General features: G+C 41.6%; 1 protein-coding gene across 2 annotated transcripts in view; it reads left to right on the top strand.

Annotated features, from left to right (window-relative positions):
* Nucleotides 1–22,742, top strand: part of COL4A6 (collagen type IV alpha 6 chain) — a 426,839-nt gene that overhangs the window by 328,030 nt on the left and 76,067 nt on the right. The window contains exons 22-29 of one of the 2 annotated variants that reach the window (XM_075323929.1): nt 3,890–4,050; nt 5,195–5,374; nt 7,370–7,553; nt 14,688–14,741; nt 18,392–18,463; nt 20,381–20,488; nt 20,572–20,793; nt 21,304–21,465. In XM_075323929.1, the coding sequence (XP_075180044.1) occupies nt 3,890–4,050; nt 5,195–5,374; nt 7,370–7,553; nt 14,688–14,741; nt 18,392–18,463; nt 20,381–20,488; nt 20,572–20,793; nt 21,304–21,465 (1,143 nt within the window). The remainder of the gene's footprint in view (nt 1–3,889; nt 4,051–5,194; nt 5,375–7,369; nt 7,554–14,687; nt 14,742–18,391; nt 18,464–20,380; nt 20,489–20,571; nt 20,794–21,303; nt 21,466–22,742) is intronic. The other variant, XM_075323930.1, reaches the window with a different exon arrangement.

Raw genomic sequence — 22,742 nt, 5'->3', positions numbered from 1 at the left:
AAATGTTAATCCTGCTAACCATTTTTGCTGCAGTTATTATGTTTTGCACCACACTATGTGACTTTCCTCCTTTATGCATTGAAAAGAGCTGCCTACCGAGCATTTCTCAGCTCTGCTGCCACACTTACTCACCAGCACTCATCAGTTCTGGTGCTCCTGCTCCTTGCCTGTCCAGCATGGTGACCCTGCCTCACTTTGCACAGCATGAGGGGAGAACCTGACGAGGGAATCTTCTCAAACCACAGAGACACACATCAGTGCAAAGGAGACATGGGAACTCAAGAACTTACATCACAGAATAAAGGCCATACTTACCAATGCCTGGTTATAGTACTAATATACTACAGTGTAAGGAGATGGACATGCTGCCCATGTTCCCCCTTGAAGACGTCAATGTTGTTGTATAGTGTAATGTGTATTTTGTAATGAGTTATTGTGTAATATGTAATGTGAAGAGTGACATGTATTAGAGATAGATGTTGTATTGTGTTATGACGACAGTAGAGCAAGAAGCAAGTTAATGATTGCGACTAGCCCAGAATGTGAAGGACAAGTCCAATAAGAAAGTGGCGGTTTCCTGTAGGAATGTCAGACAGGAAGCAGCACGTGACAGAGACAAACTAAAAATCTAGTTAGTCGACGAGGCTGCATGAAGTGGGCGTCCATTGAGCGAGAGTAGACCAAGACGGTGGTAGCGAGATCATGAGTAGAGAAAGACCTGACTGAAGTACAGAGTGGCTGAAAGGAGACAGGTCCAAAGAGAGGACGTCTAGCAGAACAGCCTCGTAGTTTACAACTTTCAAAGGGTATCGGGCCAGGACTTAACGGAAATGTGAGATGACATGAGTGCCCCGGCCAAGAGTTCCGTAAGCATCAGAAAGCTTGAAAAGGAGTCCAGCCATGTTGGCAAACCCTTTCCCTTTAAGAGGAGAATAAGATGCAGAACCGCGGTAAGAGGAAATTACTTTCATGCCTTGTACTGTGGTGCTGAGCAGGATGGTGGTGAAGCAAGTGAGACAAATGGAGGCAGGACTAAGTCAGTGAGACGAAGTAAAAAAAGCTTTGTTTCGAGATGTTCTGTGCTCAAGACAAAACATGTGAGAAGTTGTGTTCCTGATATCTAATGTACATAGTTGTCATCCAATGGCTGTTTAGGAAAGGACTGTTTTTAAAAAACTGGTTGTCGTTCTTATTGAGCTGGTTAACATCTGGTCCTGGCCAGTCAAAGCTATCAGCACCATGTGGTCTGCAAAGGAGTATGGCCTCCGTAATCGACATTCATATTCACAGCCAGGACTCGTCATGTCATGTAACATGGCGGTGCATAAGAAAAGCAAAACTCGCCCACGGCTACCTCTCTGCGCCACGTTACAGCAGGATTATGTATAGAAGATATTCTCAGAATATGCATCCTAATGGATTAACAAGAATTTTCTGAAATTATTTATAGAGGCTATGTCACCACTCACAAGTTGGTGACCAATAAGACCACCAACATATAAAATGAGATGAACAAATCAGTTCTCAGGATCATTATTCAGCGGCCACATCAGTATTGCATGGGTGCCGATTAAGGCAGGGTGCGCACACTGCGTTTTTTTGACGCTGCGTTTTTGTGCGTTTTTGGCCGCTAAAAACGCACAAAAACGCACCTGCGTCGAAAAAACGCGGCAAAAAAATACGCCTTTTGCCGCGATTTGGTGCGTTTTTTTGCTGCGTTTTGCTGCGTTTTTGCTCACTGCGTCCTTCTGCGTTTTTTATCAGTGAACAAAAAAAAAAAGGTCTGATGTCATTTCCTTCTTCAATGTGTTCTTCATTCTCCACTAGTGTATGCAGAAGAGCAGACAGCTGCAGAACTACAAGGCTCAGCATACTCCATCCAATAGTGTATGCAGGAGAGCAGACAGCAGCTGCAGAACTACAAGGCTCAGCATCCTCCATCCAATAGTGTATGCAGGAGAGCAGACAGCAGCTGTCGAACTACAAGGCTCAGCATCCTCCTTCCAGGACTGTATGCAGGATTTCTTTGCCCCCCCAAACAAAAAAAATGACGTGGGCTTCGCCATATTTTTGTATGCTAGCCGGGTACAGCAGGCAGGTACGGGCTGCCCCCAACCCCCAGCTGCCTATTTGTACCCGGCTGGGAACCAAAAATATAGGGAAGCCCTTTTTTTTTAAATTATTTCATGAATTTCATGAAATAATTTAAAAAAAAAATGACGTGAGCTTCGCCCAATTTTTGAGTCCAGCCGGGTACAACTAAGCAGCTGGGGATTGGAATCCACAGTGCAGGGTGCCCATGCTTTCTGGGCACCCCCGCTGTGAATTGCAGTCCCGCAGCCACCCCAGAAAATGGCGCTTTCATAGAAGCGCCATCTTCTGGCGCTGTATCCAACTCTTCCAGCTGCCCTGATGCCGGGTGGCTCGCCGTTTAATAATGGGGTTAGGGCTAGCTGTATAGCTGGCCCTAAGCCCGAAATTCATGGTGTCATGCCAATATTAGACATGGCCACCATGAATTTCTAGTAAAGATAAAAAAAAAACACAACACACAGAAAAACATTTTTATTAGAAATAAAACACAACACAATTAGTGACTCCATCTTTATTGAAATAAAGAACCCCCCCTCCGCAGTAATCCTGGGTCAAGGGTCCCGCGCCGTCCAATCCGGATCCAATATCATCTGATCGGTTTGCTGGAAGGCAAAGCGATCAGATGATGTGTCAGGATCAAGTGCCTGAATCCCATCACACATCAGCTGATTGTATAAAAGCCGATTATACAATCAGCTGATGCATCGGTGCAAAAAAAAATAAAAAAAATAATACTCACTTATGTGCTGATTACCGGCAGCTCCTGGAGCGATGGGGCGGGAGTCTGATCCCTTCATCAGGGATGAAGTCTCCTGACGCATCCGCTGATACCGGCTGGGCGCCCGCGTCACCGCGATACTTACAATCACCTGATGCGTCAGGTGACTGCATCAGGTGATCCATCGCCAGGTCCTGCATCCATCGGAGCTTTCCCGGCCGTCTGCACACAGCCGGAGCGGGGGTGGCGATACCGTGAGAGGATCTGGGAGCGGGCATGGCACCGGGAGTCTGCAGACAGGTGAGTATAACTTTTTTTTTTTTTTTTCTACTGTTTACTTTTGTTTTCGCAGCCGCTTCCACCTCCCGCCCAGACATGGCGCCGCACGGCAGCATATATGCACAGGACCGGAGGTGGAAGCGGCGGTGACGGTACCGGGAGGATTCACGCTTCTGTATATACTGACAGAAGGAATCCTCTTCCTGTACACGTCACTTTACTACCCACCTCCTGCGTTTATAGCTGCGTTTTTGGTCTTAGAAACGCACCAAAACGCAGCTATTTGCGTTTCTCATTGCGTCTTTCAACATCCCATTGCACTCAATGGATGAAAAGCGCAGTGAAAAACGCGGGAATAATTGACATGCTGCGTTTTTGTGGCACCACAAAAACGCAGCTGAAAAAAAACAGATGTGTGCGGACAGAAAAAATGAAAACTCATAGACTTTGCTGGGGAAGCAAAGTCCTGCAGTTTTGAGGCCAAAAACGCACCCGAAAAACGCGCAAAAACGCCGCGAAAAACGCACTGTGCGCACATAGCCTAAGAGCCCTGCGAATGAACCACCGCCTGCTGGAATGCTTGGTACCGCTTCTGATTTGTAATCAACAGAGGAGCAGGTAGGAGGCGGTTTGCTGGGCTCCCTTCCAGTGGCCATGGCATACTGACATAACCCGTGGACCAGGGCCCTGTGAATTGATTTGCTCATGTCTAATATATTATAAGTATTGTTTTGAGGGAAAATCTTTACATTTTTGTGCTTCAAGATTGTTAAGAATATTTATGTTGTATTCTTTCAGGTGCCCCTGGTGATTGTGCATGTGGTGGTGGTACTGGTGGTCGTGGCTTACCTGGAGATCCTGGGCGTGCAGGACAACCAGGAAATAATGGATTTCCTGGATTTGATGGACCACCTGGCGATCCTGGTAGAAGAGGATCCGAGGGCCCACCAGGCACTTCTGTAAGGAATTGCTATATAGCTGTAATTATTCGGAATAAACTAAGTTTGCAATTTTCTAAAAATGAAGGCAAAAATGAATGGAATAAAGGGCCGGCACCTCTTCAGTACAAATGTTATGTTGTTAACTGCAACTAAGCTTCTTTAATGTAAATAAGAGTGATTTGCAGTCCTCGACACAATCTGCACTGTGCCTGTGTAAAGGCTAACAATTCTGCTGATTGGCAGGACCTCCTGTGAGCAAGAATTTATGGATTACTATCAATATTTAAGGTCAAAATACCCCATTAATTAATCATATACATTTTTTAATTGATGAGTGCTGTTTTATTGCAGATTTTAGATACTATTTTGTATGAAATGGCAGTAATATATTTTATTATAATCAATTCAAAAATCACAACAGAAAATGTGACAAGACCTGACAAGTGTGATCACAGCCCAACTGTGCAAGAAACTACTGCTGACACATGAACCCATCCATACCCACAACCCCTTCACCCCGTTCTTTAAAGGGAATCTGTCACCAGGTTTTTTACACCTAATCTGAGAGCAGCATAACGTAGGGGCAGAGCCCCTGATTCCAGTGATGTGTCACTTACTGAGCTGCTTAGTGTAGTTTTGATAACATCCCTGATTAATCAGCAGAAGATTATCATTATAGTACTACTTGGCGTGCTGCAGGTAGTCCAGCTGTTTATAACTACTGCTTTTATCAAAATGACAGAAAACAGCTCAGTAAGTGCCAATAACAAGTTGGGATAGCTCGATAATTACTGGAACCCTTAGCAATCTCAAAAGTCATGCTGTGCAGCCCAGTCCTGAATGGGACAGAGGTGCACATCCCCGCCTATTTAATTATCAATGGGACATTGAGTAGAGCGCTCCATTTTCTCCAGTAGCCCATAGATAATGAATGGAGCTGAGGTCGAGCTCCATTCAGGATCGGGCTGCAGGTCTTCGTACTCAGAACTGCATGAGATCTCAGTATCCCCTGCCCTTTGGATAGGAGATAAGTTGTTTTTGGAATAACCTTTTATGTGCAGAATCTCCAGAATAAATCTGCAATGTGTAAAGTCACAATTACTATTTCAATTATATTTTATTTTCTGTAATGAAAAAAAAACAATGTTTTTTCCATCCTTAGGGATCCCCAGGACAGCCCGGTGCTCCAGGACCAAAGGGGGAAAAGGGAGATTCAATCTTTCCATCTGGCGTAGGCACACGTGGAGACCCAGGATCTGTTGGGCTTAGAGGTGCCCCTGGACCTCCAGGAAACCCAGGAAGAGATGGATTGCCAGGTCTAGCTGGTCAAAAAGGCGCACCTGTAAGCTTCCATTGAACTTTGGAACTATTTTTATATAAATTAGCTGAATAATATGTATGGTAAACAGCATTCCTTCCAATAATGGAGATTTTCACTGTAATACCCAAACATACCCATACACAGTTGACAAACCACCACTCTCTACCAGCTAATTTTAGCAGGATCTTCGGCTATCTAATATGTGACTTTCCTCGACATCAGATGTTGCTGAAAAGATTAATCTGATTTATTGGATTTCCACATGTTAAAACTGCCTAAGTGTGTTAGGACACCCTTTATGTTTGATCAATAAAAACAATTGTTTTTTTCTTTTTGTTTTACATCAAGAGCTATGTTCGAAGTATCATCTCCCTATTAAAGTACAGTGCCTTGCGAAAGTATTCGGCCCCCTTGAATTTTTCAACCTTTTCTCACATTTCAGACTTCAAACATAAAGATAAAAATGTTAATGTTATGGTGAAGAATCAACAACAAGTGGGACACAATTGTGAAGTTCAACGAAATGTTTTGCTTATTATTTTATAAGTTCATTGACGATCTCTGAATGATCCAATGTTGTCCTAAATGACTGATGATGATAAATATAATCCACCTGTGTGTAATCAAGTCTCCGTATAAATGCACCTGCTCTGTGATAGTCTCAGTGTTCTGTTTAAAGCGCAGATAGCATTATGAAGACCAAGGAACACAACAGGCAGGTTCGTGATACTGTTGTGGAGAAGTTTAAAGCTGGATTTGGTTACAAAAAGATTTCCAAAACTTTAAACATCCCAAGAAGCACTGTGCAAGCCATCATATTGAAATGGAAGGAGTATCATACCACTGCACATCTACCAAGACCCGGCCGGCCATGCAAACTTTCATCTCAAACAAGGAGAAGACTGATCAGAGATGCAGCCAAGAGGCCCATGATCACTCTAGATGAACTGCAGAGATCTACAGCTGAGGTGGGAGAGTCTGTCCATTGGACAACAATCAGTCGTACACTGCACAAATCTGGCCTTTATGGAACAGTGGCAAGAAGAAAGCCATTTCTCAAAGATATTCATAAAAAGTGTCATTTAAAGTTTGCCACAAGCCACCTGGGAGACACACCAAACATGTGGAAGAAGGTGCTCTGGTCAGATGACACCAAAATCGAACTATTTGGGCACAATGCCAAACGATATGTTTGGCGTAAAAGCAGCACAGCTCATCACCCTGAACACACCATTCCCACTGGCAAATATGGTGGTGGCAGCATCATGGTTTGAGCCTGCTTTTCTTCAGCAGGGACAGGGAAGATGGTTAAAATTGGTGGGAAGATGGATGGAGACAAATACAGGACCATTCTTGAAGAAAACCTGTTGGAGTCTGCAAAAGACCTGAGACTGGGACAGAGATTTGTTTTCCAACAAGAAAATGATCCCAAATATAAAGCAAAATCTACAATGGAATGGTTCACAAATAAACTTATCCAGGTGTTAGAATGGCCAAGTCAAATTCCAGACCTTAATCCAATCGAGAATCTGTGGAAAGAGTTGAAAACTGCTGTTCACAAACGCTCTCCATCCAACCTCACTCAGCTCCAGCTATTTGCAAAGGAAGAATGGGCAAGAATTTCAGTCTCTCGATGTGCAAAACTGATAGACACATACCTCAAGCGACTTGCAGCTGCAATCGCAGCAAAAGGTGGCGCTACAAAGTATTAACTTAAAGGCGATGAATAATATTGCACACCCCAATTTTCAGTTATTTATTTTTTTAAAAAGTATAAAATAAGCAATAAATTTCGTTCAACTTCACAATTGTGTCCCACTTGTTGTTGATTCTTCACCATAGCATTAAAATTTTTATCTTTATGCTTGAAGTCTGAAATGTGGGAAAAGGTTGAAAAATTCAAGGGGGTCGAATACTTTCGCAAGGCACTGTACATGGAAAAAATTACCTAGTTGGGACTATTTATTTAATGGATTTGTGGATTTATTATTGCTTGTTTTACTCTCCAATTTCCAGGGAGACGGTGGATTTGGCAATCCTGGAGAGAAGGGTTTTCCAGGACAACCTGGTCAAAAGGGAGGTCGTGGAGACAGTGGACTTCCAGGTGTTGGCTTTCCAGGTTTACCAGGTTCTCGTGGGCTTCCTGGTGAACCAGGTTTACCAGGACAGGATGGACAACCGGGTCTACCTGGACCTCCTGGTATGTAATTAAGAGAACTTCTATGAAAAGATCACATTTTTAAGAGTAATTCTATAGATATTTTTTGGCAAGGATTTCGGTATTGTAAGTAGTGATGTTAATATTTACTGTTGGGTTATGCAGTACACTAATATAATTTTCATGTAAAGGTATAAATGGGTTGTCTATCAGAAAAAAGTAATTACCGTACAAAGTTCTCAGAACTGTTTATGATACTGACCTTCACAGATTCCCCAGCCAATTCTTTCTGGGCCCCCACTGGTATGGTCTGAATATGCAGGAAAAATTGCAGGAAATGCCTAATTATCCAAACATTGGTAACATTGGGGTCCCACCTTCAGCCAGGTATTGGCTAAGCAGGCAATTCCTATGTGTCCAGAAGTAGAGACCTTGTAAGTGATGGCAGTGGGGACCAGGTAAGAGATGGAGTTAAAGCTGACACGGATATCTGGTTGTGAGCATTTCTTCTTTTATTTATTTAAACTACTCTAAACTCTTTGCAAAAAAAAGAAATACAAAATAATTTGCAAAAAAAGTCCCTCTGTACATATGATAACCCTTATTTGAGGTTCTGCGTAAAATACCTTATTTAATTTCATAAATAGTTTAATTAATTTAATTTAATTAATACTGTGAAAAACACCAACAAAACTTGGATATATGTTACCACCTAAAGCAAATTACATTTAGCAACTTGAAAAAACAAGAAAGCCAGCACTAAATGTGCACTACTGCACTAAAAATTCCAAACTGTACTTATTAAAATTTGAGATTTTTGACAAAAAGTTGCAATTTCTTGAGCTACCCGCCACGTCACGGCAAATCTCTTTGGGGCGGTCCTACTCTAAATTATTTTTATATAAAATGTGCCATACGGCCTCACATGTGAAAAAGTAGAACTGCTCTTAGCAGCACATACCTGGTGCTTTTCAGTCCCGTACCCATGACTGAATCATGGCTGTGGGTGGGACAGGCCCAAGCAAATGCTGCTTAAAGTAAATATCCTGTGGACAGGGCTTGATGACTGAATGTGAACAGCCACCAGTTGTCAAAATCAAGACAGGTGGAATACAACCCAAATTGGGGTGCACGGCAACTTGAGCAGCTTAAAGGCCGCTTTACACGCTGCAATATCGTGACCGATATCGCTAGCGTGGGTACCCGCCCCCATCGGTTGTGCGACATGGGCAAATCGCTGCCCGTGGCGCACAAAATTGCCCAGACCCGTCACACTACTTACCTGCTCTGCGACGTCGCTGTGACCAGCGAAACGCCTCCTTTCTAAGGGGGCGGTTCGTTCAGCGTCACAGCGCCGTCACAGCTGCGTCACTGAACCACCACCCTATAGAAGCGGAGGGGCGGAGATGAGCAGGACGAACATCCCGCCCACCTCCTTCCTTCCGCATTGCGGGCAGGAGGCAGGTAAGGAGAGGTTCCTCGTTCCTGCGGTGTCACACGTACCGATGTGTGCTGCCACAGGAACGAGGAACAACTTCGTTACTGCTGCAGCAACGATATTCGAGAATGGACCCCCATGTCACCGATGAGCGATTTTGCACGTTTTTGCAACGATGCAAAATCGCTCAAAGGTGCCACATGCAACGGCATCGCTAATGCGGCCGGATGTGCGTCACAAATTCCGTGACCCCAACGATATCGCGCTTGAGCGATGTCGCAGCGTGTAAAGCGGCCTTAGGCTAGGTTCGCACACTGCGTCTTTTTGACGCTGCGTTTTTGTGCGTTTTTGGCCGCTAAAAACGCACAAAAACGCACCTGCGTCGAAAAAATGCATCAAAAAACACGTGCGTTTTTGCCGCGATTTGGTGCGTTTTTGATCTCTGTGTTTTGCTGCGTTTTTCCAATGCATTGCATGGGGGGGGGGAAAACGCAGAAAAACGCAGGAAAGAACTGACATGTCCATTTTTTTTTTAACTCAAAAACGCAGGTAAAAAAAACAGATGTGTGCGGACAGCAAAAATGAAAACTCATAGACTTTGCTGGGGAAGCAAAGTCCTGCAGTTTTGAGGCCAAAAACGCACCCGAAAAACGCGCAAAAACGCTGCGAAAAACGCACTGTGCGCACATAGCCTTAAGAAATATTAAACCCACATTGATCATTCCATGTTAGTAATAGTGGCAAAAGTCAACATTGACAGTGGAGCTCCATGTATGGTGCTTGTACGACAGTTCATCACTCCCTTCAGTTCTTTAGCAATATATATATATGTATATATATATATATATATATATATATATAAAACCAAAGAGAACACTGTTTCACCAGACAAGGCCATATATAGGGCTCCACTGTTTTTTATGACCTAATAGTGTGGACAGTTTTTTAAGTACTTGGTGCATAGGATTGGAATAAATACAATTTTTCCCATGGATATATTTATGTACTGCGGCTTGCAAAATAATTTATACCTTATTACCTTTTCCACATTTGTTCACATTACATCCACAAACTTAAATGTATTTTATTGGGATTTTAAGAAATACCCCAACACTAAGTAGCAAGTATTTGTGAAGTGTAAAGACAAATTATAAATCGTTTTAAAAATACAAATCTGAAAATAGTGACGTTCATTTGTATTCAGCCCCTTGTAGTTTCATACCCCTAAATAAAATCCTGAGTGACTTACTTATTAAACTGAGTTCACCTGTGTGTAATTTATTCTCAGTATAACTCCTTCTGTTCTGTGAAGACCTCAGAGGCTTGTTTGAGAACATTAGAGATTAAACAGCATTATGACAAGCAAGGAACACACCAGACAGGTCAGGGATATATTTGTGGAGAAGAGTAAAGCAGGGTTAGATTATAAAAAAGCCCAAACACTCAACATCTCACAGAGCACTGTTCAAGTCCATCATCCAAAAATGGAAGGAGTATAGCACAACTGCAAACCTATCAAGACATGGTCGTTCACCTACACTGACATCCCAAGCAAGGAGACCACTAAATAGAGAAGCAGCCAAGAGGTCCATGGTGACTCTGGAGGAAATGCAGAGATCCACAGCTCAGGTGGATCCACAGGACAACTATTAGTTGCAAACTCCATAAATCTGGCTTCTATAGAAGAGTGGCAAGAAGAAAGCCATTTACGAAAGCAAGCCATAAGAACTCTTGTTTGCAGTTTGCAAAAAGAAAGTTCTCTGGTCAGATGAGACCAAACTAGAAGTTTTTGGACTCAATGCAAAATACTATGTGTGGCAGAAAACCAACACTGCACATGACCCTAAAGACACCCTCCTCACCATCAAACATGGTGGCAAATTCATGCTTTGGGGAGGCTTTTCTTCAGCATGGACATGGAAGCTGAGCAGAGTTGATGGGAAGATGGATGAAGCTAAATACAGCACAGTCCTGGAGAAAAACCTTTTAAAGGCTCCAAAAGACTTGAAACTGGGGAGTAAGATCAGCTTCCTGCAGGACAAAAACCCTAAACAGTCTGCCAGAGTTAAAATGGCATGGATTAGATCAAAGCATATTCATGTGTGTGAGTTGCCCAGTCACAATCCAGACCTAAATCCCATTAAGAATCTGTGACAAGACTTGAAAATTGCTGTTCACAGATGCCTCCATCCAATCTCACCAAACTAAAGCTATTTTGCAAGGAAGAATGGGCAAACATTTCAGCCTCTAGATGTACAAAGCTGATAGAGACATCCCCCAAAAGAATTTGTAACAAAAGGTGGTTGTACAAAGTATTAACTCAGGGGGGCTGAATACAAATGCACATTACAATTTTCAGATTTATATTTCTAAATATTTATTAAACTATGTATTATTTCCTTTACACTTCACAAACATTTGCTTATTAGTGTTGGTATCTCACATAAAATCCCAATAAAATACATTTATGTTTGAGGGTATAACGATTTACTAGTTGTATACAGCCATAATATGGGTCCCATACTTGTCAGACACTCTATATTAGTATGTCACTATTTCACAAGGATATTTCTTATAAGATTCATATGTTTATATGCAAACATTTTAGGCAGTTTTGAAAAAAAAAAAAGCAGCAAAGTAAGAATGCTTTCAAAAATAGAATTGTTAAAGGGGTTATCCACTACTTGAATAACTGCTTCTTATTACACATGTGTCCCCCAATTAAAATAAAAAAGTGTTGTGAATGTCAGTTATGCTTTGGCTGCTGGGAGACTCCCTCTTGTGGCCAGGAATGGTTTGGACATAGACCAGGTGTGTTGAGCAATGGGCGTTTCCATTGCTAACTCTCTGCTTATTTAAATCCTGGTCTGATAGCAGGCTATGCCGGATGTCAGTTGTTCTTTGTTCACCAGCCTGCTTCATTCTGCTCCACACCACATCTACCCCAGATAAGTGCTTTGCTCTTTATTTGTTGTTTGGTTCTTTTACTCTTATCTGAGTTTGTCATTTGCTGTGGTTGTTTTCAGTTTATTTGCATGCAGGGATTTTCCCTCTCAGGTGCTTAGCTGGGAAACTCCCTGCAGTTATGTTTGGAGTATAGCTCCTTTAAGTCCATGTGTTTGTGGCTTTTTGAATTGTAATGATTCTTGTTTTCTGTTCATTGGTATGACAAGAGCGCCTGGTATAGGACGAAGTGCAGATCGTGTGATCTGAGGGCCTTTTTGTACTATCAGGAATTTGGAATTTTGCAGGGGTTTTCTCTGGCCACCATCAGCCCCTTTCCTGTCCTTTCCTATTTTAGTCAGTGGAGGCCTCACCTTTTGCTAATCCTATCATCTATCTGTGTATTGTGTTTTCCTATATCACCGCAGTCTTTGAATGTGGGGGGCTTGCTATTCTTTCTCTATTTTCTGAGGCAGAGAGTTATTCATCTTTCCTTCCTTCAGGATAGCTAGTTCTCAGGCTGGGTTCGCGATGCACAGGATGTTAGTTCACCCCTCGGCTACTTCTAGTGTTGATGGTTAGTAAGGGGATGGCGGCCAGATTAGTTGCCAATGCTCTTGTCACCTTTTACCAATGATTTGTGGTGCTCTTCCATGGTTCCGGATCATAACAAAAAAGCCTATACTCACGTCTGTTGCTGGTGCCATTTTAGTGGTGTCTGCGCTTGTGTTCGTGGATCTTACACGAGGTTTGTTATCACTGCTTCTCTCTCTCTACCTACGCACATATGAGTACTCAACAGGACGTGAGAGCTGCAGTTGGCCGCTCACTTCCTGTTATTCACTCATATGTCCTTAGGTGGGGAGAGAGAAGCTGGTGATGATTGGTCGTGGGGCTCGTGTGATGTCACAACCTCACGTAAGCCTGCGAGAATACGAGCCTGGACACCGCTGGAATTGGGCTGGCAGCAGAGGTGAGTATAGGCTTTTTTGAATGAGAAGGGGTTTTCCTAGTAGTGAACAACCCCTTTAATAGAAGAGCAATCTAAATCAAGGGAATATTTTGTGCATGGTAAGGCCTTTACCTTCAAAACAGCATCAAAGCATCAGTTCATCAAATACAACTTTACGTATACAAACTATTTGAAGGAACCTGGCCAGGAGGTTGACTTAGATTTCTTTTTTGTTCATTCACTTTGCATTTTCCTAATTGATAAAATTAAGCTATGAACACTACTATTTTTGAAAACATTCTTATTTCGCAGCAGTTTTTCTACACTTGCCTCCACAGAACTAAAATATATATTAAATAACATAGTACAAGTACTGTATATAGAATGTTGAAGAATGCAGAGCACATTATTAAAGAGGACCAGCCAACAGGATTTTAATATGTAAACTAAAGCCAGTGCTATACTGGCGCTATCATGCTGATTCTATACACACCTTTAGTTGTGAGATCAGATGTATACTTTCTGAAATACAGGCAAGTAAAGTTTGTGAAATACACTATTACTTGATGAGAGGTGCAACAGAATATCTAATAGGTGGGTCAGGTTTTGCTAGTTATTCCTGCCCCTGTCTGCTTGCTTGGCTTCCTCCCTCCTTCATCAAACCTGTAATAACAGAGACAGGGGGAGGAAGGGCAGGCAGGCAGGCAGGCAGGGGTAGGAATAACCAGCAAAACCCGACCCACCTATTAGATATTCTGTAGCTGCTATCAATCAAATAACTGTGCATGTCATAAACTTTACTTGCCTGTATTTCAGAAAGTATACATCCGATCTCACAACTAAAGGTATGTATAGAATCAGCATGATAGCACCAGTATAACACTGGCTTTAGTTTATATATGAAAATCCTGGTGGTTGGTCCTCTTTAAATATACTAAATGTATTGTATAATCATAAAAATGATAGCGCACTTTTGTTTGTTTTTTCACCCTTTCCTTCCTAGTGTCTTCCCCGTCAGTTCGACATAAATAGTTGCTATTGTTCCTCCGTATTAATCATTTTCTTTGTATAGTGTTGACCTTTACAAAACAGCAGGTGGTGTTATTACAGATGCACTACGGCGATAGGTGCAATCTCCGTTGATTTGGGAATCTATTCCAACATCTCCAATGCTCTCGAAAGGCTCTGCTGTGGTCTATGCTTCTCAAACTTGCATTTTTATTTTCTTTTTTAATAAAAAGTTTTGTACCTACAATTCCTGCTTTGCTTGTTTAATAAGTTATTTTCAGTTTTCTGCTTTTGCATTTTTAACTTGTAAAATCAGCCAAATATATTCACTTCAATGGTGATGGGTCAGTAAATATACTATATATATATATATATATATATATATATATATATATATAAATATATATATATATATACATATATATATATATATATATATATATATAAAAGTGTATGTATGTATGTGTATATATATATATATCTATATATTTATTTATTAATGATGGAATACCAACAGAAATGATTCTGTTTTACCAGGAGGGACACAGATAAATCCATGTCAGTAATGAATGAATGACTCAGGGATCACCCATCTTAATCTTCCCTGCCCAATTAGAAGATAGGGTCACAAATGGTGGATCACTGACCTCTAGACTGAAAGCCAAGGGTTTACGGTTGGGAAATGCAGAAGAAGTTTATATAAGGAGTAAATCACCTGAAAACAAAGACATCATCATGTGGAAATGTGAATATATTTGTGCTGCTGTAAAGCTTTCTCTCTGGAGGGATTTTCTGACCTATGTCTAACCTGTCCTCCTTTGCTTAACTGGTATAGGTGACTGCTGCTGCGGGGACAATGTTGGTAATGGAGTCTTAGTCACAGAGGGAGGTGAGAGGAGAGATCCGAGAGGTTGAAGATAAAGTCAGCTGTGAGATCCATTTGATCTCCTGGTTGGAGCCTCTGGATTTGCATGCATGTTACATCTAGTCATTAAATCCATAGCTTGGTAATGTTTCTACTCAGTGACCTTGTATGCACTGGGCCAGATTGTGACTTCAATCAGTCATCAGTCAATACAGAAATGCCTTGTGATGATGTCTGGTGTGGTCTGATGGTAAATGGTAGCTGCTTTCAGCCTTCTGCTCACTACTGCCACAGGCTTGAAGTTGTGACCAAGTTTCATGCTGCTTGCTAACTCATTGAAAGTCATTTATTTCCATTGTAGTTATTAAAGGGAATCTGTCATCAGGTTTTTGCTGCCTCATCTGAGAGCAGCATAATGTAAGCAAGGAGATTCTGAATCCAACGATGTATCACTTAGATTACTGCCTGCAGCCATTCTCACACAAGCTGAACTTTTATCTTTCCGCATGTAGCTGAGCCCAGGGAGCCTTTCTGCCCACACCAGGCTCTCAATACAGATTGTACATTGACAGTGAGGTGTCAATCACAGCAGGGAGACTGCCCTGCACATGCCAGCTAGTCACAGCAATGATAATCACCAGTGATAAAACCTTTAGTATAAGTAAACAACAACACAGAGCCTCATAAGAGAGTTATAGGTAATTTGTAATGTTTTTTTTAACCCCTACAGCATGCTGGCTTCAATTTGCATAGCAAAAACCTGCTGACAGATGTCCTTTAATGTCACCATTGCAGCTAAAGATGTTTCACTTGTATGAAAAAATGTAAAAATGGGCCAATAGTGACTAACATAGCAGATAAAACACTTATGACAAGATATAAATTGGTGACTGAGGTTTTCTTATAGCAATGAGCCAAAATGTTGTCATGTCTGTGATTTGAGTGTAAATGCCTTTTTATTCCACTTGTACTCATCTTCAGGAACTATCATTTTTATTCCCAATGTGTAGAAAATAAACTTTTTGGTTCCATTGCAGAATGCTGCTTGTTCACGCTAGACTTTTAGACACAAATATTAGAGAATATTAATATATTAGTTTAGATTGAAATATACATACTCAAGAGAATCTGTCAGTAGAATCAACCCTCCTAAGCTGTCTATGTGAGCATTTAGGAAGATGAATAAAATGATACCTTGATATTTGTGATCCAATATGTTATTCCTGAGAAATTCACATTTTTCTTATTATGTACATGAGCTGTTAAAATCTATGGGCCAGAGACACAGGTCTCCCTTGGAATCTACATACAAAGCTTATTTTAAGTTAAAGAGTGAGTTACCAATGTGAGACAGGTAGATCAAGAGAACAGACTGTCAGTCATTACATGTCTCACACTGGTAATGCTCCCTTTCTTTTAGATCTTAACAATTCATTTGCATATAAGGCTGTGTCCGCACTTTGCGTCGAGGTAGTTGCAGTTCTAAACGCATCCTCTGGCAGAAATTGCTTTTGCCAAAGTTGTTTTTGGTCACAGAAACGCGGAAAAATACGCGTGCGTGTTTTTGCCGTGTTTTAGCGCTTTTTACATGCTTTTCCATTGCTTAAAGTCAGATGTGTTTTGATTACAAAGACACTACTAAATAAAGTTTTAACATACAAACGCTATGAAAAAAATGAAAACAAATATAATTTATTAAATCATAACGAAATTAGTTATATTTAATATAATTATAGCGGTTTTATACTATATAGTAAAATATATCAATAAATAAAATATCAATAAATTAATATTTTTCATTAATTTAATTGTCGGATTGTGTGTGTGTGTGTGTGTAAAGGGACATATCATACCATTATTTTGATATCATAAACGCATGCGTTTATGTAGTCCAAAACGCATGTTTTCTGCAGCTAAAAAGCAGGCAAAACGCTGGAATTTTGATGTTGGTTGCTTTTAGCAACTTCTCATTGACTTCAATGTTAGCAAAACACAGCCCATATGGCAAAAACAATTGACATGCTGCTTCTTTGAACGCTGAGTCTTTACCCAAAATTATGCAAATTAAACGCAGCGTTTTGAACTGCAAAGTGCGGACAAGAAATCCCCATTTCCCATAGACTTTGCTGGAATATCAAAACGCATGCCTTTTGGCATGAAAACGCTGCAGTTCAAAACGCAGCTGAAACGCAGGTAAAAACGCAAAGTGCGGACACAGCCTAAGACTTGGATTTCTCTGGAATAAGGCCGGGGCCATACGGGGCACTAGAGCGATCCTCGTATGACACTCGGCTCACACTGGCAGTTCAGCAGAGCCGAGTGTCATGCTAGTATCCCTGTGACTGAGGTCCGACTGTGCAAGAGGGCCTCAGCTGCGGGGGGCATGCCGGCGCTGCGGAGGGGCGGGGCGGTGCTGCGAAGGGGAGGAAGGGATTTATCTCACTCTCTCCTCCGTAGGCGGCTATTGCGATTCTCGCTCTGCATTCACGGTACACCGGTGTACTGCGAGTGCAATGCGATTTTTCTCTCGCCCCATTCACTTGAATGGGTGCGAGAGAAAGAGTCTCTCATTACAGTGGCAGCATGCTGCGATTGTTTTCTCGGTCTGATTAGGGCTAAGAAAATAATCGCTCATGTGTGCTGACACACAGGCTAATATTGGTCCCAGTGGAATGCGATGTTTTATCGCACTCCACTCGCACCGATTTTCTCGCCGTGTGGCTTAGGCCATCGGATTGCAGATATCAACATATCATTTTTCTCAACTTTCATGCTCACATAGACGTCTCAGAAGGGTTGATCCTACTGAGAGATTCCATTTATTTTCAGGACTAATTTAGAATTCACAAGCAGGACAGCAGACAATTGTAGTACTGCAGTAACGCAAGGCTCTTAAAGCGCTAATGCCACCATTGTAAAAGCAGAGATTGTATCAAGCTGGTGATAGATATGGACCAAAAACCACAGTCGCCTGCTGTTTGCACACAAGAGGGGCACGTCTCTCATCTCATTATTAGTGAGCGTGCTGCTATTAAGAAATTCACAATTTATCAGAGACTTGCCCATGAGAAAACAAAGTTTGAAGCTAGGAGCAGGATAAACTTCTTATTAGGCGCTCTGAAAATTAATAAAAGAATGGAGTTTGCAATTTGCAGCTTAGCACAATTCATGTAAAACTATGTAACTAATAACATAATTAAGAAACATATTTTCCAATGTTAGAAATATTTATAGCCTTTAAAGTGCTTTGGGTATTTTTTTTTTATTTTAATCCCAGAAAACACTGCACTATTGGGTGACAGTATAATATTTCACAGTTTGGGTGCACGGTAATGCAGCTTTTAAACATACATAGATTTACTGTATATTTAAGTTTCTAGGCATCAGCTCGTAGCACTGGAACTTTACATTATGGGATATTACACATAGGAAGAAGGGCTGGATGTGCACTTATTGGCACTTTTGCATAATTTGAGATTCATTCACTGATCATAAATTAATCATCATCCATAATCTTTGACATGTTGAACCATATTAGCCTTAACCCACATTACAGCAGCTTTTACATCAATCATCCAGTGCACGTCCTTTGTTTTCATCTGCCCCATAAGTTTGGTTGTGGCATGCCAACAAAATGTCATTTTGCAGAAATTAACTGATTTTTGTTCTGCCAGGTTTGACTTTGCCATGTATAATTGCCGGAGAAGTTGGCGATCCAGGAACGCCTGGCAACCCTGGAATTCCAGGTATTTTTTTGAGTGTTTTTACATTTTTATAACTTCTAATACAGCCTTGCAGAAATTGTACAGAGAATACGGGGTTTAATTTCCTGACGATCAGTGCCATCTTTGGCTTGTGGCCTGTTGAAGCCCACTCCCTTCACAAGATGAAGACGAGTCACAGCAGAAAGGGATTCTGTTGAAGCCAATTGTCTTACAGCCGTACGTAGTGACATGACGGAGACACACAGAGAGGATTTCTTTACATATATTTCACTTATAATTGTGATGTAAGACTAGCTGTCATCAACTGCAAATGGCACAGCGAAAAGGGATTCTGCTGCAGACAGTTGTCTTACTGCTACTTACAGGTAAATGACTGAGACAAACCACTGCATACAGAGACATGGCAGAGACCCACAGCTGCATACAGAGACATGGCAGAGACCCACAGCTACATACAGAGACATGGCAGAGACCCACAGCTACATACAGAGACATGGCAGAGACCCACAGCTACATACAGAGACATGGCAGAAACCCACAGCTACATACAGGGACATGGCAGAGACCCACAGCTACTTACAGAGACATGGCAGAGACCCACAGCAACATACAGAGACATGGCAGAGACCCACAGCAACATACAGAGACATGGCAGAGACCCACAGCTGCATACAGAGACATGGCAGAGACCCACAGCTACATACAGAGACATGGCAGAGACCCACAGCTGCATACAGAGACATGGCAGAGACCCACAACTACATACAGAGATATGGCAGAGACCCACAGCTACATACAGAGACATGGCAGAGACCCACAGCTACATACAGAGACATGGCAGAGACCCACAGCTACATACAGGGACATGGCAGAGACCCACAGCTACATACAGGGACAAGGCAGAGACGTACAGCTACATACAGGGACATGGCAGAGACCCTCAGCTACATACAGAGACATGGCAGAGACCCACAGCTGCATACAGAGACATGGCAGAGACCCACAGCAACATACAGAGACATGGCAGAGACCAACAGCTACATACAGAGACATGGCAGAGACCCACAGCTGCATACAGAGACATGGCAGAGACCCACAGCAACATACAGAGACATGGCAGAGACCAACAGCTACATACAGAGACATGGCAGAGACCCACAGCTACATACAGAGACATGGCAGAGACCCACAGCTACATACAGAGACATGGCAGAGACCCACAGCTACATACAGAGACATGGCAGAGACCCACAGCTACATACAGGGACATGGCTGAGACCCACAGCTACATACATAGACATGGCAGAGACCCACAGCTACATACAGAGACATGGCAGAGACCCACAGCTACATACATGGACATGGCAGAGACCCACAGCTACATACAGGGACAAGGCAGAGACGTACAGCTACATACAGGGACATGGCAGAGACCCTCAGCTACATACAGGGGCATGGCAGAGACCCACAGCTACATACAGGGACATGGCTGAGACCCACAGCTAAATACAGGGACACGGCTGAGACACACAGCTAAATACAGGGACATGGCTGAGACCTACAGCTACATACAGAAAAAATGACTAAAACACTTTATATATTTTTCCCTTTTAATTGTGATATGAGACTGGCTGGTATTTGATTAAAGCCAGCCCCATCATCAACTGTAAAAAAGGCAAAACAGAAAGGGCATCTGCTGCATCCAGTTGTCTTACAGCTATATACATGGATTGGACAAACAGAGAAGATTTCTTTTCATATTTTTCACTTTTAATTGTAATACGAGGCAAAATAAAATGAAGGATGAGAAGGAGGTTGAGCGAGGAAGTTCTGGAATATTTTCATTTTTCATGCATTTCTGTTTTTACGGTTTCTACAATGCATTTTTTTATATTTTTTCCCCGTTTAAAAGAAAAGTAATTATATTTTTGTCGTTAGGTTCCAGGGGTGAAAAAGGATTCTCAGGAATTCCTGGACTACGTGGTTTTGATGGGGCCAAAGGACAACCAGGTAGTCCAGGGTTTGGTGGATTTCCAGGACCTCCAGGTATGAACCAAAGATGCATGTACTTTTCAGATGGCTAATTAATGTAATATATTTCATAATGGCCCCCTCCATTTGTTTTTTAGGATTTACTGGACCTCGTGGGGATGAAGGTCCTGTTGGTTTTCCTGGCTTGGATGGTATTGATGGACTTCCAGGAAAGATAGGAATTCCTGGTGTGCCTGGCTATAAAGGAGTACGTGGTGAAGTTTTAGGTGCTGAGCCTGGTCCTCCTGGTGAGCCTGGAAGACCAGGTGTCATAGGAGATAAAGGAATTAGAGGGGAATCTGGTTTTGATGGACAGAGAGGTAAGTAGAAAGCGTGCTTGGATGTTATTTGTGGAATTTAGATGCATACATTTCTAATTGACTTTACTCATTAATAGTAGGATGATTGGTCAATAATATTGTGCAAGAGTACAGACTGATGTTGGCGGCTGAATGAGTCAACCTTCATATGTCTTCAATAGTTAAAGGGGAGTAAGATGTTTCCAACCACTTTGTCGCAAACCTATTTCCTAGAAGATTGAAAGGATCCAGTGTTGAAATTTTAACACCCTCAATCCTTTTTTTCTCGATTCCCCTGACATTATTTGTCGATAGTTGAGGACTCCATACACATTACATGGTTGGTAATACCTGCTGAAAAGGTGTGGCCTGTGTTTCTGTGCTGTGCACAGGTAGCTTAATGATGTATATATTTTTATCATGGTTTCCACTTTACAATTTTATGCCAATAGCAAGTTGATAATACAAACTTCATAATGGTCACTATGTTTGCTTCTGATGCTGAGTTTACTTTAGGATTCTATTTAATAGGTTTAGATGGACGCCCTGGACTTATGGGTGCTAAAGGGGAGAAAGGTAATCCAGGATTTCCTGGAAACCAAGGTCCAAGAGGAGCACCTGGATTCGGAGGTGATGCTGGTACAAAAGGAAGACAAGGTCCTGTGGGCGAGACTGGATTTCAGGGATCACCAGGTATGAAAATCAAATCAAAGTTTGAGAAAAAATGCTCGGAATCTGTAGAAAGCATTACATGTACCTGTTTTTATAATAACTAAGTGGAAAAAACCTTTATTCTATCATTTTAATAATGATTGACAAACTAAACTGTGATGTTCTTTGATGATAAAGTTTATATCTGTATCTCAGGTGCAATAATGTAACAGTTCGGTAAGTACACCAGTCAGTCAAAATACTTGTAATAATGTGATTTACTGTTAGTATTATCTATTTGTTGTATTTATTGCTATTATAATATGTTAATTGTAGTTATAGTAGCGTAAATACACAGCAATGATAGTCCAGTTTAATGGAAACCTGTCAAATGCAATATGCATCCAGATCCACAAGCAGTTCTGGGTGCATATTTCTAATCCCTGCCTAACCGTCCCTGTATCTAGCATAGATAAAGAGATCTTTAGAAAAAATATTTCTAAAGATTCTTTATAATATGCTAATGAGGCCAGGGACTAATCATAAGAGCATTACTACCCCTGACTAGTCCACACTATTAGTATGTTAGTACACCCACAGGAGTATGTTAATATGTTATTCAGTGCAGTGTCACCAGTGGTGAAGCGTGTACCTGTGTCCGTGGTGAACACTCAGCTGAATGCCCCGCACTTTTGGTCATGTGCACTAGATCTGTCTATAGCCAGGACACATACTGCACATATCAGGAAGTACTAACACGCTAAGAGGGCGGACTAGTCGAGGGAAGTAACGCCCTCACGACTAGTCGCTGGCCTCATTAGCATATTATAAAGAATCTTTAGAAATACTTTTTCTAAAGATCACTTTATCTATGCCACTAGATACAGGGACGGTTAGGCAGGGATTAGTAATATGCACCCAGAACTGCTCCTGGTTCTGGGTGCATATTGCACCTAACAGGTTCCCTTTAAGGGGCAATGTAAAAGTAGAGACAAATGAAAATAAAAAAAGGAGAAACAGCAGATTTATGGATTATTCTGACACAATAGATTAAAGGTAATTGGTTGGGTAATGTCTGCATGTTACAAATGTAAAAACTAGCCAATGTAGTAAATACAAATACAGTATGTGCAAAGCTCAGTAATATAAGTAACGCAGAATGTATATAAAACCTCAAGTACAGGGAAACAGAGGCCCACTATAATGTAATAAAGTAGATAAATTGTATTCAAAAAGTTAATCCAGGCTTAGCAGTATAAATAAAAAGAGTCTATAACATTTTTTTTGCGGGATACCATTATAATGGACAAAATATTTCA

Source organism: Anomaloglossus baeobatrachus, chromosome 9 (assembly GCF_048569485.1).
Source record: "Anomaloglossus baeobatrachus isolate aAnoBae1 chromosome 9, aAnoBae1.hap1, whole genome shotgun sequence".
Lineage (NCBI taxonomy): Eukaryota > Metazoa > Chordata > Amphibia > Anura > Aromobatidae > Anomaloglossus > Anomaloglossus baeobatrachus.
The sequence above is the reverse complement of the archived record's forward strand: the minus strand, read 5'-3'. Positions and strand labels throughout refer to the sequence as shown.